The sequence below is a fragment of the Topomyia yanbarensis genome, chromosome 1 (assembly GCF_030247195.1).
Source record: "Topomyia yanbarensis strain Yona2022 chromosome 1, ASM3024719v1, whole genome shotgun sequence".
NCBI lineage: Eukaryota > Metazoa > Arthropoda > Insecta > Diptera > Culicidae > Topomyia > Topomyia yanbarensis.
Genome location: NC_080670.1, coordinates 62,766,247 through 62,783,658, shown reverse-complemented (window position 1 = coordinate 62,783,658; position 17,412 = coordinate 62,766,247). Strand labels below are relative to the sequence as shown.

Below are 17,412 nucleotides of genomic sequence, written 5' to 3'. Positions count from 1 at the left end.
CAAAAGCAGGCCGATCGAATCCGGGTGGAAAACTTTTCAGCAGAATTAATTACGTAAAACAAAAAGGGCCAATAAAAAAGAAGTATACATTGCCCCCGCAATCGAAGGAAAAGGCGAATCCTGAGAGCTGACAGCGGAAGTTGAAGCAGCTGTGCAGTGGCTAAGCTTGAATACATCCCCCTGGTCAACTGTACTTACGTTGTGGGAAGTCAGCTACCCTAGTCAGGAAGCAATCTTTGCAGAAATTTGTTCATACGCCACAGTTGATCAGCGACTATCTACAGTTGCAGGAAGAGTTCGGCTACCAACTGGTAAAGAAGATCTTCAAATAATTAGCGTATAAAGGCGTATAACTCCTTACAACCCCGCCATTTTATTTGATTTAGGGACCATTCATAAATTACGTAACGCAAAAAATGCCCGAAATTGGCTCCCCCTCCCCCCATGTAACAAACTGTCACAAATATCTCTATCCCCCTTCCCTATTACGTAATAAATTTCTTTTAATTTTTTTCTTCAGTAAAAACATGTTACGTAACGTTCTAGCTTACTCCCCCTCTTCCGCTTGTCACAATGTCACAACTTGTCGAAACCCCTCCCCTCCCCCCTAAACGCGTTGCGTAATTTATGATTGGTCCCTTATTAAAGTAACAAGAATAAAAAAAATTCTCTCCCCTAGGTTCAGGAGTATGACTGGCGGGTCGACGTGGATTCTTCTTCTTCTTCTTCTGTGCGCCGCCGCCGTCCTGTCAGCAGTGGCTAAGGGATGGCACAGCTATGTAGCTATATTGCCAGCAGTTTTGTTTTGAGTCTGGAAGACTTTTCACCGTTTTTTTTTTCTTTGACTTTTAGTCAACATGACATTAGGGCCGGGGTGGGTAGCATTGTTGGGTATGTTTGACGTTTATTGTTTATAGTCGTTTTTGTTTATATTGAATTTCTTGTTTCGCGTAGGAAGTTTACTACATTTTGTAGGAGCGTGATATCTTTTTTCTCGTAAATTTGATAAATATTGCAGTATTGGTCTAAATTGTATTTTTGCCTTGTTGTTGTATTTTTCACGCAGAAGAATATGACGTACTCCGAGTTGTCTAATACGTCACAAACAACACAGATGCAGTCTTCTTTGATTTTCATCTTGTTTAGCCAGTAGTTAGAGTAATCATGTCCAGAGAGCAATCGGTTTAGTGTGCGGACTTCGGTGTTGTTCAGTGGTAACTTGTGATGCCAGGGTTTCATAGGGATCGTGTTGTTTATCTGGAAGAATTTCCTACCTTTTCCAAGTTCTGTGGTGTAGTTGAGGTACCATTGCTGCGATTCCTCTTCGCTGATCGAACCGAAATAATTTGTAGCATCGTGTATTAACATTTTGTTGTTGCAGATCTTTTCACTTTCTATACCAGCCTTGGCCAGTTGGTCAGCTATCTCATTTCCGTTAACGCCTGTGTGCCCGGGTATCCATTGGATTGTTGTTCTGGATGTCGCAGCCATGTCCAAAATTTGGTCTATTACGCAATCTCTCTGCCGTTTGCCAATGTTGCTTTTTATTAGTTCGCATCCAGATCTCGAGTCAGTCATTATAACTGTACCTGATAAGGTGTTCCTCGTGATGTATTGCATCGCAACGTATATCGCCTCTATTTCTGCCGACATAATGCACACAGTGTGTTCCAGACGTAGACATATCCTAATATTTCTTGATTCGTGGTATATTCCAATGCCGCATGTTTCACCGTCGCTGGATGCGTCCGTGTAGATTATTTGTCGTTCACTATACTTCCCGTTAATCAAAGATAAGGTAAGTTGTTTAAGTATTTTGACATCCGTTGTCTTTTTGGGCCAGAGTTCTTCATTCAGAGTGGTGTAAACTCCCACCTCTTCGTATCGGTACTCACTTTTTATGAGATGTGACATGTTTTTCATGATGTGCATGTGGCGTAGATATGTTTTTTCTGTCATGGACAGCCTGCTTTCGTCATCCGTGTCCAGCTGCCTTAGTTGTTCCCATACTGGAGTTCTGCCATAGCAGTGTTTGGCCACCTGTCGACCTACAACTTTTAGCCTTCTGAAGCGCAGTGGTGGTTGAGCTGAGAGAGCTTGCAGAGTGTTCAAAGGAGTTGTTTTTGTACAGCCGGTTATTTTTCTTAAGCACGAGTTGTTAATCTTTTCTATTTTGCTCAGATTGGAAACACTGGCCGTTCCGTACACGCTTGCACCGTACTCAATGAATCCTCTAAAGAGAGCGTTATACACCAAAGCGAGAGTTTCAGGGTGGCTTCCAAATTTCAATCCGCTGATTACTTTTACCATGTTCAGTCTATCGGCAAGTTTGTGTAAGAGTTCACGAATGTGAGGGCCATATCTTAAAGATTTGTCTAGCAGTAAACCTAGATATGTATGCATTCTTGCCGTCTCGATCTTGTCATTTCCGATGTAGATTTTAAGATCTTGGGGACTATTGTTGAAAATAATCGCCCTAGACTTTCGGACATTGATGGTGAAATTGAGTTGTCTAGCCTTCTCCGCGAATGTATTGATGAATCGTTGCCCTCGTGCTTCTACTTCTTCGATACTTCGTCCTTCTATTATTATCGCGAAGTCATCGGCATATTGCACCAATACCACGCCTTTCACTTTTATGCTGTGTAGTATCGTTGTGTATATGTTGAACATTGTAGGTGATAGGACGTCTCCCTGCGGTAGTCCTTGGCTGACATGGCGTGTTAGATAGTCGTTACCCACTCGTAACTGGATAGGTCTGTTCGCTAGGAACGCGATCATCCAACTAGAGAACTCGGGTGGAATTTTGCTGGATAGCAGCGTTTGCTCCAACACCTCCACTTTGACTGCGTTAAACGCATTTGAGAGATCGACGAATACTGCTGCAGTGATGTGATTGGCTCGTTTTATCTGTAAGATTTTATTTGTCACATATTCTAAGCAACTTACTGTGTACATACCCTTTCGAAAACCGAAGGATAACTGTGGCAGGACAGCTTCTGTGGATAAGTGGTGTTGAAGTTTCTCTAGTACGGCTGCGTTGAGGATTTTTAGTCCACAATTTACCAAGGATATTGGTCTAGTTCCTTCTACGTTTTCCGGATTTTTTCCTGGTTTAGGAATGGCTACGATTTTTATGGTTCTCATTTCCTCGGTGATCGTACTCGTTCTCCACATGTTGTTCATGTCTCGAATGATGCTGTTGCGGACATCTGGATTTAGGATTTTAAGCAGTCTGTAGGTAATGCCATCGGGTCCTGGCGATGATTTCTTTTTTGCTGCTAGAAATGTTTCCCAAAAGGTAGGTGTGATAATGTCGTATGATGGTAGGTAGCATGGCGTAACATCGAGGTATTTTTCTTGTGGGAAGTGTGTATCAAGAAACTTTTGAGCCATCTGTGGCTCCTCGTGTACCAGTACATTTTCTACTTTTTTTCTTCTTCCATTCAGATGTCTTATTTTTGTCCATATCTCTCTCGACGGTGTGCGGGGGTCGAAACTACCCACAAATTCCTCAAATCGTTGTTTCGATGCCTCGTTCTTCTTTTTATTGAAAACAGCCTCTGTCCTTTTAAATTCTATCAGCTCCGTCATACCGCCATTTCGGTTGAATGCCGCTCTGGCATCACGTTTGTTCTGCCAAGCCATTTCGACCTCTTCGGTCCACCAAAACTTCGGTTTGTATTTGCTTTTCTGTCGAGAGTTTTTATGTATCTTCCTAGATGCAGCCTGCAGTTCTTGGAAATTTCCTGCTGTGAGCAGGTCGATTTTTTTGAACGCCTCCTGTACCTTGGATTGGTTAACGAATATTTGTGGTTTTCTGGGTTCTACTAAACGGATGCATGTTTCGATGGCCAAGTGTCTACTTCCTATGCCGTAATCCAGAACCTTCATGGATGCGCTATGAAATAATTGTGGAGTAACTAATACTAGGTCTATAGTAGAGGGTTTCTTTCCTATTTCTGTCGGCACGAATGTTGGTTGTCCGTCGTTCAGTAGGATAACATTTTCTTCATTTATTAGTTCGAACAACGCTGTTCCTTTATTATCCGAGTGCATAGGGTCCCAAGAGTTGTGGTGGGAGTTGAAATCTCCCCCCATTATCACTTTCGAGAACTGCTTCAGCCTTTGAAAGATGGATTTGAGGTTCGCTTTGAGATCTAGGTGAAATACGTTCGGAGCAACATATACTGACACCATCACCAAGTCAATGCTGACTATTTTTCTCGCAATTACTTGTATCTTCGGGAAAGTCGGTACTTCGATATCGCTCGTTCTAAGCTTTTTGTTTATAATTAATCCGGCACCACCATATCCGTCGTCTCTAGAGTTCAGATATGTGAAGTACCCTGGCACCTTATATTTCAGTTTTTCATGTTCTTTTTTTGTCCAGCTTTCCGATAACAATACTACATCGTATTGCTCTTTGGCTAACGTTCTAGACAGCTCATCTTTATTTTTTTCAAGGCTTTGTATATTTAGCTGCAAAATATTTATATTATTTGTCATTTTTACTCACTGTTTGTAAATTGTGTCCGTATGCCAATCAGTCTTGCCACTTCTTTGGGTGGGTCTGTCACGCGATCTGGATCTGTTCCTACGTGGATCTATCTTATACTGTTGGTTGGCGTTCGCTATCGCGCCTTCGTCTGCTGTTGTGCCGTCCCCATCTTTGCCGATGTGCTTAACCATTTTTTGTTGTATATTTTGCTTTCGTTGATCCTCAAACCTTTGCGCCCATCGCTCAAAATCGTTGACCCGAAACTTATTGAACAATGCGACACCGTTGCACTGCTCTTCAGCTCCTTCCTTTTTCTTCTTTTTGTCCGCGAGCACATTCACTTGCTGAGAGATGTTGACCTACTCAATAGGTCGCTTGATGTTCTGCTGTTTATATTGGTGTGTGTTAACTGGTTTATACGTTCCTTTCGTTATTTTTGCGTAGCTATCCGGAATTGTTGGGAATTCATCGACGTTTTCCAAAATATCATAGCGGTTTTGCGTTAACATGGGATTTTGCTCTTTTGCTTCGAGATATGTGAGCGTTGTTTTTGCCATGATGCTCTTGATATTTTTCTGTCGGGTTCGTTCGGGGCAGTTTTCATCGGATGTTTTATGTTCTTCGTTGTTTCTACAGTAAAGACATTTTGCTTTATTCTGGCAATCTCCTGTGTCCATTCCATCGTGTTGGAGTGTACTGTTCGCGCATCTCATTTTAGAGCGACAATTGTCCGTTTTGTGATTGTATCGCAAACAGTTAAGGCACAGGACGGGTTTGTTTACAAAAGGTCTTACCGTATTGATGCAGCAGAAAAATCGGACTTCGGTCGGCAGCTTACTGGCACGGAACACTATGCTGATTCTATGCGTTGGGATCTTCTTTCCTGTTTCGTAGCGGTGTAGTCTGTTAATTGCAAGGATGGGGTGCTCACTAGTGATGTTTTCGCTGATCTCTTCCATTTCCATGTCGATAGGTACTCCGGCCACAACCCCAGACACGGATACAAAACTGCGGGGAATGTATGCTTTATAGTTGTTGTTTTTCAGTAGAGAGTCCACTTGAAGCTTATTTGCCGTCTCGTAATCTTTCAGGAACACGAGGATTTTGTTGCGCCCTAGTGCTCGCATGTTGTAGATGTTATTTTTATAGTCCTTCTGCTTGCTGACCAATCTTCCTAGGGATAGCTTGTTGATCCTTTGATCTCCTTGGTTATCCGCCAGCTGTACAATCACTCTGAATGGAGACACATCCTGTTGGGTGTACTCATACCGCGTGTAGACCTTCTGCGGCGGTCCTGTATTTTGCCCTGTGTCGTCGGGTGGATCCGTCATAGCGTTAGGTTAGGTTTTCGTTATTCCACTTTTCAGGTTTTCTGTACTTTTTTATAGTTCTTCTGATAGATATTCTAATAAAAAGTCTCGCCTTCAAATCGAATAATTCGAAAAAGTACTCGTTCTCTTCCTCTTAGCGTCTATAAATAACAAAATGGCGTCTACTTTGGGTAGTTTTTCCGTTCGCAAAATACGTCCGTTTTAAACGAGATCGACTGAAAGAATGTCGACGTGGATTGATTTTTGTTGTGTGCCGTGTTTGCAGACATTGTTCCACAGTTTAATGACAGTGTTGGTGGACGACTCACAGTGGGGGCCATTGTGTGTCGATTTATCGGTCGACTTCGTCATCGTGCACAAGCTAGTTAAAGTAATGTTAACATAGAAAGAAACCCATTAGTGGTCGTTTTGTAATAATTGTAGATTTTAGTACTAGTATACAATTGTTATGTGGATTCTGTCACGTTCGCCCGAATGACATTCGCCCGAAAGCCATTTACCCGAAAGACATTTGCCCGAATGTCACATAAACCCGAATGTCGTTCACCCGAATGCCACGAACACCCGAAAGACATTCGCCCGAATGCAACATAAACCCGAATGCCATTCGCCCGAATTCCATATACCCGAAAAACATCGAAATGTCAATCGGAAAAATTTAATTTATTAAGATGAAATACAAATTTTATTACATTTGATGCTATGAAGAAATTAACACTAAAGCTATACCAGTCAAATAGTTAATCCAATCACCTGGTTTGTATGATTTAACTAGGGTTTCCAGTTTTAAGTCCTTTCGTGAGTTCTTTTTAGACTTTTTTGCTGTTGGCACCGCTTGTAGTGTAAGTAAAACATACGTACTAGGGTTTTTCTCTTCAAGCTGCAACTGCTTCAACACACCATAGAATTTACACGGCTTAACAAACCGTTCCATTTATTGTGCTAGTCTTCCACATTATTGGTGGTTCTAGGAATCTTTGTCGATACATTTTCGAAAACTGACCACGAAGCGGGGGGTAAAGAAGGGTTATCGAGAAACTTTTTGATTAGTTTCCTTCCTACCAAAAATACAATTTTTACTAATGTAATCCAAAAAATCGTCGAGAGCCTTTGGACAACTTTTCCTCAATTCTTCGAGTGCCATTGGAATACCTTGATGGGGCAAGAAAGCCAAGGCAACAACTTGTTTGTAAATTAGTTGTACTCGGTGATCTTCCGAATATTTTGTCTGACGACCAAGTTGTTTTATTTTTCAGAAAAAACTTTGGTTTAGATGGAAGAATCATCCGTGAATTAGGTGGAAGAATCATCCTGTCTCGAAATCCAATATTACGTAGAGAGCTATTTGGTATATAGATTCAAGAAATTGCTCTTGTTTTGAAAGAAGGAATCAACCCTTATGTTTGAGTATACCGGGCAGACGAGTGGATCAACAGTTTCTTTGCAAACTTATTTGGCATGCAGATCCAAGGATTTGTCATGTTTGAAAGAAGCAATCAACCCCTAATTGTGGGAAAAGAGCTGCTCATGTTTAAAAGAAGGAATCAATCCCTAAGTGTGAGTAAACCGGGCAAACGAGTGGATCACCGGTTTGATTGCGAGGGCTATCTGGTATACAAACTCAAAGTACTGCTCATATTTAAAGAAGGAATCAACCCCTATATTTCAGTAAACCAAGCATACCAATGGATCACAGGTTTGCCGCAGGGACCTCCTCTTCGGTTCCTCGACCTCGGTAATTGTGGCTGTTACGGAGGATCGCACCAGTCCCTCGAGTACCCCCCGGTTGCAGGAAAGCGCGGCGCGTCAAGTGCAGGACTGACACAAGCTCTCGGACGGATTTTGACGGTTGTGTGGAAAGGAGAATTGTCAAAAGAAGTTTGACAGACTGATACTTTTGTTTTGATTTGTGGAGTACGAATAATTTGAGTGAATTTAAATTGTAGAACAACACGGAGTTCACATTTGCCAGCGAGGCTGGGGTAAATAGTATAAGCAAGAAGTATTGTGAGTAGAAAATATTAATTTGAACTTATAATTACAGTTGTGTGTTTTGGTCATATTGCTGACAGTGGGAAGATTGGAGTAAAAGTGAATTAGGGTGACCAATGTGAGTGAACTGAACACAAAACCAAACAAATAAATTAATCGATACATTTAGCTTTTAGCGTAACATCCAGAACAACGGTGTATTGCTGAAGAGACCCCGAAAATTCCCCCAACAAAACTAAAAGATTGCTCAAGATGCCAAGCACACGGAGCAAGAAAACCCACTGTCAGGCGTGTATCGAAGCGGATACAGACCGAATGGTAAGCTGCTGCCATTGCGAGTCGTGGTGGCACTACAGTTGCGTAGGTGTCAACGACAGTATCGCAGAGCCAGACCGAGCCTTTACATGTCCCAACTGTCAACGGCCATCATCGACGATACCAGTGGAAAGGCCCAAGAGTGGTACAAGTTCCAGAACAAGTTCTGTAAAGACCACTGCCAGTGCACGAGCTAGGTTGGTTCAACTGCAGATGGAGAAGTTAGAAGCGCAGAAGAAGCTAGCGCTCAAACGACTGGAGTTGGAACATGAGAAACGGGAGAATGAGTTCGAAACGATGAAGCTGCAAGTCGAAACGGAAGCTCTGGAAGAAACCTTTCGGCTACGGGAGCAACTGGAGTTGGGAAATGAGGATGATGACGACAAAAGTGCGATTTCACAGCAGAGTTCGCACAGCAAAGTGAGGCAGTGGCGGAGTCAACAGTACGAGGCTATGAGCTCAACTATGATGAGACCCACAAAGACAGCAACTGGGATTGTTCAGCAGACGGAAAATACAACGACATCCGGGACAGGCGCTAGACAGGAATGCCGTAAGCTACCAATTAGCGATAAGCAAACCGTTTTGGATAGGGCGTCTCATTGGTCGAACTTCTGAGAGCGTTGTACACAAATATGTCACTAGCGAGCTAGATCCACCCCAGCCAGTGTTAGAACCCGTCTTACCGAGTATCAGCGGTATGCAGTTAGCTACACAGGTATACAGAACTTTCCCTCCCACACAAACCGGGAATGAACCGAAACCCTTCAATTATGCCCCAACAAATATTCAAGTTGGTCTGTTTCGAAGTCTTCTGTCCAACAGTCCGGTTGTTGTTGGTACTGGAGAGAGTGCAAACAGTGCAAGAGTATTAAGATTGATACCCGAAAACGTATCGCAGCCAAGACCAATAGCCGACGAATCGGAGCCGATCCCAGCGTCAACCGGAGGATATCCGATGCAGAGGTCCGGATTCGAACCACAACCCTTTTTGAGGCAACCCAGTGGACATCTACCGCAGAGGTCTGGTGGTCAATCGTTGCCGGCACCAACAGCTCGTTTCTTATCAGGTTTCGGAGCGACACCAATGCCAAGAGTACCGACGTGGAATCAGGGCGGACAACAGGGCCAGAGCGCAAATCAGTTGGATGAACCAACTCGGTTGCCTTATCACGGTGGACCGAATCCGCAGCAGCTTGCGGCCAGATAGGTGATCTCCAAAGAGCTGCCTATTTTCTCGGGAAATCCAGAGGACTGGCCTCTGTTCATCAGCTCTTATGTCAACACGACGGAAGCGTGCGGATATTCTGATGCAGAGAATTTGGCCAGACTGCAGCGGTGTTTGAAGGGGAACGCATTCGAAGCAGTACGAAGTCGTTTACTACTACCGGCAGCTGTGTCACATGTTATTGCCACGCTTGAGACGCTGTACGGTAGACCAGAGCTGTTAATTCACACGTTGCTGCAGAAGGTGCGCAACGTCCCGGGACCGAAGCAAGACCGGCTCGACACGTTTATCGGTTACGGATTGGCAGTTCAAAATCTGTGCGATCACCTGGAAGCCGGCGGTCATGAGGCGCATTTGAACAATCCAATGTTATTGTTCGAGCTAGTGGACAAGCTACCTGCGAACACGAAGCTTGATTGATCATTGTATAAGGAAAGGTGCAGAGAGGTGAACATTCGATCGTTTTCCCAGTACATGTCGACGTTGGTTAGAGCGGCAAATGATGTGACACTACACTACGAACCGAGACAAACGCAATAGCAATTCCGGCCTACGAAGCTAGATAAAGGTAGCAAGGACAAACATTTTTGCGGTGCACACGTCGCAGAAGAACCAGCGAAAACGCCGGGGAAGGGTGAGGCTATGGATATACCTGCGCGCTTATCCGATCCAGCATGTCTGGTTTGCAAAGACCCAAAACATCGGGTGAAAAACTGCGGTGTGTTTGCCAAGAAGACGTTGGACGAACGCTGGAAGACCATTCAGGAGCTCAGACTTTGCCGTATATGTTTGGGAGCTCATGGAAAGCGACCGTGCCGAATCCGCACGAAGTGTGAGATCGACGGATGTCAGCTTCGACATCATTCACTGCTACACTCAAAGCAGACACCGAGTGCACTTGTGCCAAAACAAGAGAAGCTCGAACCCAAACCATCAGGATCTGATGCAGTTACTAATCATCACTACGCTGGCAAGGCCGCACTCTTTCGAATTATCCCTGTAGAGCTGCATGGAACCAACCGTTCGGTGTCAACTTACGCGTTCTTGGATGACGGGTCGTCACGGACGCTGGTCGACGAAGATATTGCGATACAATTGGGCGTCACAGGAGATTCGCTCCCACTGTGTCTGCAGTGGACGGCTAACATGAAACGAATCGAGACCAAGGGGTGAGTCGCTTAGAACAATGTGCTATGCACAGTATATCACCTACAATAACACGATATAAGATTACGATTCACAGTAACACACGATCATTTCACTCGTTACCACAATGTGTGGCACAATGAGGCACACTTCTGACAACTCGAAAACTGTCAACAAAGTGTAGTTGAATAATCATAGCAACCATTGCTTTTGTTTTACTGAACACCATGGCACAGCGTGGCACACCGTGGCACATCGTTGTACATTGCGGCACGAGCTACCACGCTGTTTGTTTGTGAGCACAATTCGATTTGTGCTAAGCGACTCACCCCTTGATCGAGACCGATTCTCAGCGGATTGCGTTGAAGATTCGTGGAGAAGCCGAAGTGACAAAGTTCACGCTGAACGATGTGCGCACTGTGAGTAAGCTGGACCTACCACGGCAATCCCTGCGATACGCGGAGTTGGCTGAGTCGTTCCCATATTTGAAAGGTCTTCCGATCAAAGATTACGAGAACGCATTGCCTCGTATTCTTATCGGTAACGACAATGCTCACGTGACTGCTATGCATAAGATACGAGTGGGCCAGCCTGGAGAACCGATTGCGGCGAAGTCGCGGCTCGGGTGGACTGTATACGGGAAACAAGAAAAATCTGTGGATCGCGCTCACAGTTTCCATATCTGTGAGTGTCAGGATGATCGGTCACTGCATGATCTCGTTAAACAGTTCTTCTCGGTGGAAAGTATGGGTATCGAGGCTGTAGGATGTCCCGAATCTCCGGAAGTACAACGTGCGAACAATATCCTTCAAAAAACTACGAAGCGTGTCGGTCAGCGGTTCGAAACGGGACTGCTGTGGCGGTATGATTGTTTCGAGTTCCCGGATAGCTATCCGATGGCAGTTCGTCGATTGCAGTGCTTGGAGCGACGAATCTTGAAAGACCCAGTGATTGGCGAGAGTGTCGTGAGGCAGCTTTCCGAATACCAGGCGAAGGGGTACATCCATAAGGCGACCCCGGAGGAACTGGAGGAAGCGGACCCCAGACGAACTTGGTACCTTCCGTTAGGTGTCGTTCTAAATCCGAAGAAGCCATCGAAAATCCGTATATTTTGTGATGCCGCAGCCAAAGTAGATGGCATTTCGTTGAACACGATGCTGTTGAAAGGACCGGATCTTCTGAACTCTCTTCTGACAGTGCTCTTCGGATTCAGGGAAAGACGGGTAGCCCTCTGCGCGGATTTAAAAGAGATGTTCCATCAAGTAAAAATTCGGCGTGAGGACCGTCACGCACAACGGATGCTTTGGCGGGATGACCCAAGCATGGAACCCACTGTGTATCTAATAGATGTTGCTACGTTTGGGGCCGCGTGTTCACCATGCTCGTCACAACATGTAAAAAACCGGAATGCTGAAGAACATGCTCAAGAGTTCCCAGCAGCTGCTGATGCCATAATCCGGAAACATTACGTTGACGATTATCTGGACAGTGCAGACAGCGTAGGGGAAGCGATAAAAATAGCGTTGGAAGTTAGGCACATCCACTCCCTTGCTGGGTTTCACCTACGAAATTGGTTGTCGAACTCCAAGGAGGTGCTGGCACGGGTCGGGGAAGACGACCCCGCTTCCGAGAAATGCATCCAGATGGACAAGAATTGCTCTATGGAACGGGTACTTGGAATGTACTGGAAACCAGAAGAAGACGTCTTCACGTTCTCAACGACACTAGCGATTGAGACGAATCGTCCTACGAAGCGACAGGCATTGCAGGTCGTGATGAGCCCGTTCCACCCGGCTGGACTACTATGTTTCTTTCTCGTCCACGGTAAGATACTAATTCAGGAGGTATGGAGAGCAAAAACCGAATGGGACCAGCCGATTCCGTTGGAATTGAACGAGAAATGGACCCGGTGGACCGCCTTGTTCCAATATCTGAACCAAATACGCGTTCCTCGTTGCTACTTTCCCGAACATTCGATCAAGGAGGTCGTGTCGCTGCAGTTGCATATATTCGTCGATGCAAGCGAGGAAGCGTATGCGTGCGTAGCGTATCTTCGTGCAGAGTTCCCGGGCAGCGTTATCAGAGTTGCGTTGGTTGGTGGCAAAGCAAAGGTGGCTCCTTTGAAGACGCTTTCTATTCCGAGACTGGAACTGAATGGAGCGGTAATCGGAGTTCGACTGCGCAAAGCAATCATCAATGGACACACGCTTAAGATAGACAAGACGGTCATGTGGACCGACTCCAAGATTGTATTGGCATGGATCAATGCGGACCATCGAAGATATCGGCAGTTTGTTGCATGTAGGGTTGGCGAAATACTGTCGAAATCGGACGCGGCGAAGTGGCGGTACGTACCGAGTAAGATGAATCCCGCAGATTTGGCAACCAAATGGGGTGTAAGAGGACCCTGCTTCTCGGCGAATAGCCCATGGTTCGGAGAGTTTTTCCTAGGTGTGCCGGAAACACAGTGGCCGTCGGAAATAAATGCTGCTGAGGAGACGACCGACGAGGAATTACGACCCTGTCTGGTATACAGTGAAGTGATTTTGAAGCCCGTCATCAATTGGGAACGTTTTTCTAACTGGACACGACTACAGCGAGCGGTTGCGTATGTTCTCCGATATCGAAAGATCTTGCAACAGAGATCTAGAAACGAAGCGCCACCAGCAGGGCCTATCACGCAGCAGGAGCTGGCACTTGCAGAGTCAACCATTTACCGACTGATCCAAAGTGAAATGTATCCCTACGAAATTGCTATACTGACGACGAAGGAAGATCATAAGAAGATGAGGCGACAGAAACTTGAGAGAACTAGCAAAATCAGGAAACTGTCACCATACATGGACGACGCTGGAATTATCCGTTCAGATTCCAGGATCCCTGAGGCCTCATTCGCGGCGTACGATACCCGATTTCCGATAATACTACCTAAGGAGCATGTAGTCACCCGTATGCTGCTGGAGTGGTATCACAGGACATTCCTGCATGCTAATGGGGAGACTGTCGTCAATGAGGTGAGGCAGCGCTTCTATGTGTCTACGCTGCGCACGATAGTACGGCAGATAGCGAGGGAGTGTGTGATGTGCAAAGCAAACAAGGCAGTTCCGGTGATCCCACGCATGGCGCCGCTTCCGGTGGCCAGAGTAAAGGCCTTCGAACGTCCGTTTTCCTACGTAGGAATTGACTACTTCGGACCAATCGCTGTTCGAGTCAACCGCAGCACTGCGAAGAGATGGATTGCATTGTTCACGTGTCTCACAACCCGTGCAATTCACCTTGAGGTTGTACACACGCTGACGACCGAATCCTGCAAGCAAGCAATACGACGATTTGTCGGACGAAGAGGGTCCCCGGCGGAAATACGTAGCGACCAAGGAACGAACTTCGTTGGGGCAAACAACGAGCTGCGCAAGGAGATGATCGCCATAGACGGACAGCTTGCAGAATCCTTCACCAATACGAACACTCGGTGGATATTCAACCCACCTGCGGCGCCGCACATGGGAGGTGCTTGGGAACGGTTGGTGAGGTCGGTCAAAGTATCTCTGGCGGCGATGTATACGTCCAGGATTCCGAACGAGGAGACACTGGCTACTCTTGTGATCGAAGCGGAAAGCGTCGTCAACTCCAGACCGTTAACTTTCATTCCCCTCGAGGCGGAGCAGCAAGAGGCGTTGACACCGAACCATTTTCTCTTGTCGAGTTCCCGTGGAGTGGTACAGCCGCCGAAGGAGCAAGCGGAGCCAAAGATGGTTTGCAGAGGAGATTGGCAGCTGTGCCAAGCTATGTTGAACCAGTTCTGGCGCAGATGGGTACGAGAGTATCTCCCAACTATTGCTCGCAGAACAAAGTGGTTCGAAGAGACGAAACCGATTGAAGTTGGAGACTTGGTAGTCATCGTTGAAGAGAAAATTCGCAACGGTTGGGTTCGGGGTCGGGTCGTTCAAGTCATGAAAGGAAGTGATGGAAGAATACGTGATGCGGTGATACAGACTGCCGACGGAATCAAATGGCGACCGGTGGCCAAACTGGCGAGACTGGATGTAGATAGAGGTAAGACTGGAGCGGACTCACCTGACCAGCCTTACGGGTCGGGGAATGTTACGGAGGATCGCACCAGTCCCTCGAGTACCCCCCGGTTGCAGGAAAGCGCGGCGCGTCAAGTGCAGGACTGACACAAGCTCTCGGACGGATTTTGACGGTTGTGTGGAAAGGAGAATTGTCAAAAGAAGTTTGACAGACTGATACTTTTGTTTTGATTTGTGGAGTACGAATAATTTGAGTGAATTTAAATTGTAGAACAACACGGAGTTCACATTTGCCAGCGAGGCTGGGGTAAATAGTATAAGCAAGAAGTATTGTGAGTAGAAAATATTAATTTGAACTTATAATTACAGTTGTGTGTTTTGGTCATATTGCTGACAGTGGGAAGATTGGAGTAAAAGTGAATTAGGGTGACCAATGTGAGTGAACTGAACACAAAACCAAACAAATAAATTAATCGATACATTTAGCTTTTAGCGTAACATCCAGAACAACGGTGTATTGCTGAAGAGACCCCGAAAATTCCCCCAACAGTGGCAAAGCCGCATCACACTAGCTTCGCCACATAACATTTATGAGCTACTATTTACTAACGGTGTTGTGACAAATGGACTTCCACCATGCAAGATATAATTGCTAATTTAATTGATTCAATTCGCTAACGGAACATCTTAATATATATTTACCTCGATCGATGGTGTTTCCGAAAGATTTCTTATTATTTTGACCGGTTTATCACAAGATTTTACCGCTCGAGCTGACAACTGCGTCCTATATGCATCAGTTTGCACCTGAAGAGCATTTGTGGCGTTGGCAACAGAACCTCAGTGACGTCGGATAGTACACCTAAAAGCGATGTCGCATAGCCACAGTGGTCAGTGTACGGTTGACTAATGTGGCTACGCCACATCGCTTTCTGGTGCACTGTCCGACTTCGCTGCCGCTCAGTCGGCTTTAAACTAGCTATAGCCCCTATGTTTGAGTAAACCGGGCAAACAAGAGGATCGCAGGTTTGCTTATAACTCCGGCGACGGGTGGATCAACGCCTCGTCCAACGGAACCTCAGCGGCTTTGCGCCGCTTCGGATCCTTGGCCTCGGATATGCGGCCAAGCCGCATCACACTAGCTCCGCTGTATAAGCTCACTTGTTATTGTTTAGTTTATCAAACTTTGGTTAAAGATTTCACATTTCCCGCTCGGATTTGGTTTATTTAGGTTAAAATACATCCTTTTGGCAAAAACCGCATTAAAGTCGGACTTCTATCACTAAAGTCACTAAACTAGACAATTACCGATTTTATATTATGCTTGAGTGAATGTGGTATTCGGGTTAATGACATTCGGGCGAGTGGTCCATTCGGGCTGATGGCATTCGGGTAAATGATCCATTCGGGTAAATGACTTTCGGGCGAATGTCATTCGGGCGAATGTGATAGAACCGTTATGTGCTAGTCGTATGTATATCTGTGTATGGGTTCGTCTGAGCATTTGTGACAGCTGGGTCGGGGAATGGATGCAGCACTGGCGTATATGATAGAATAGTGGGTAGATTCGGTGTTTAATTTGTACATTCGATTCTATCCATTCGAGAAGATCGAATTGGATAAATTAAGGTATACAATCAATTTACCGACGCGCGAGATTCATCCATCCCCGGTCACTATAGCTTGATAAAATTCTAACAAAATGCAATTGTCGTTAAGGGTAAATAAATATTATTTGCTGGCATTTAGACGAGTTAAAGTAGTTTAATTGCATGTTACATCTGTTCTTTTCTTCTAATCCATTAGTCTGTTTTGGTTGTACTTTTATTAGTTTGCTTTTCCAATACTCATGTATACCAAAAATAGTGGTGGTCAATTTATACACTTCAATTATTCTCCTCGAATCTTTTTTTTCTTAATTCAGCATTTTTATTACTATATCCTAAATTAGATTCATACTAATACTCACTAACACAATTAGTTGCATATTCATTAACACAATTAGTTGCGTATTCTCTCATGTACACTCACAATCTCTCCCATTCTTAACGTTCAAACGCTCGTAGCCTTCGCGATAACCTAAACCTGGTCACAAACTCGAACATGCAATTACAATCATCTGCACATACAAAAACACCCCACACACTTAATTTAAATTACTGGGTACAGTAAAATTTTGCTGGGGTTTTGAACAGCAAACCGTTCGGTAATCAATTCAGTAAAACAATTTGGTACCGAACTCTCCGCAATCCGTTCTATCCAAACGTCATAAAACACTGGTCAGTCAGAAGTTTCCTCTGAAAATGGCGACTTGACAGATGATTTGCTGTACCTATTTTGTAAGTTTTTGACGAGGTTCGGTAACGTTGGTACAATTTTACCAAACAATCAGTCAGTATTTTATTGGATAATGTTTATGTACCGAAAAAAAAACAGAAGAGCTGACAAATTCAGTCAAAAATATTGCGGGTTTCAGTAAATTATTCGAAAAAGTACTGAAAATCGCTAAAAATGAAAACTATTCCGCAAATTTGTATACAATTTGCTGACAGCTCCTTAAAAATATCACTTTACTGAGCAAGTCGTCAAAAGAAATTACTGAACAAGTTTGGGCTGGGTTAGTGTGCAGTGAACATTGTAGCACCTAAAAATTTACAAACGCCGTCTTAAACATTAACCACCGCTGGTGGTATTTTTTATATTTTATTTATCAAATTAACCATCAGATTCACGGTCCGCACGCGATCATTCAAGATTACATGCGAATGGCCACACGATTATAAAATCAAATTTATGTACACTTCATGTGTACCCACGTCAATTCAGACATATGTACCCCTGGACTCGAACGCTAAAGGACCCACAGCTAGA

The 17,412-nt window shown here is 44.8% G+C and overlaps 2 protein-coding genes across 2 annotated transcripts; both read left to right on the top strand.

Annotated features, from left to right (window-relative positions):
* The first annotated feature begins 10,009 nt into the window (after positions 1 to 10,009).
* On the top strand, positions 10,010 to 13,247 carry LOC131695754 (uncharacterized). Its single transcript, XM_058984273.1, has 4 exons — positions 10,010 to 10,536; positions 10,750 to 10,804; positions 10,867 to 13,121; positions 13,184 to 13,247. The coding sequence occupies exons 1-4, from the start codon at positions 10,010 to 10,012 to the stop codon at positions 13,245 to 13,247; spliced, it is 2,901 nt and encodes a 966-aa protein (XP_058840256.1).
* An 8-nt stretch (positions 13,248 to 13,255) lies between these two features.
* LOC131677783 (uncharacterized) lies at positions 13,256 to 15,079 on the top strand. The gene is made up of 2 exons (XM_058957821.1): positions 13,256 to 14,848; positions 14,911 to 15,079. The coding sequence occupies exon 1, from the start codon at positions 13,300 to 13,302 to the stop codon at positions 14,686 to 14,688; it is 1,389 nt and encodes a 462-aa protein (XP_058813804.1). The 5' UTR covers positions 13,256 to 13,299; the 3' UTR covers positions 14,689 to 14,848; positions 14,911 to 15,079.
* Positions 15,080 to 17,412: the final 2,333 nt, after the last annotated feature.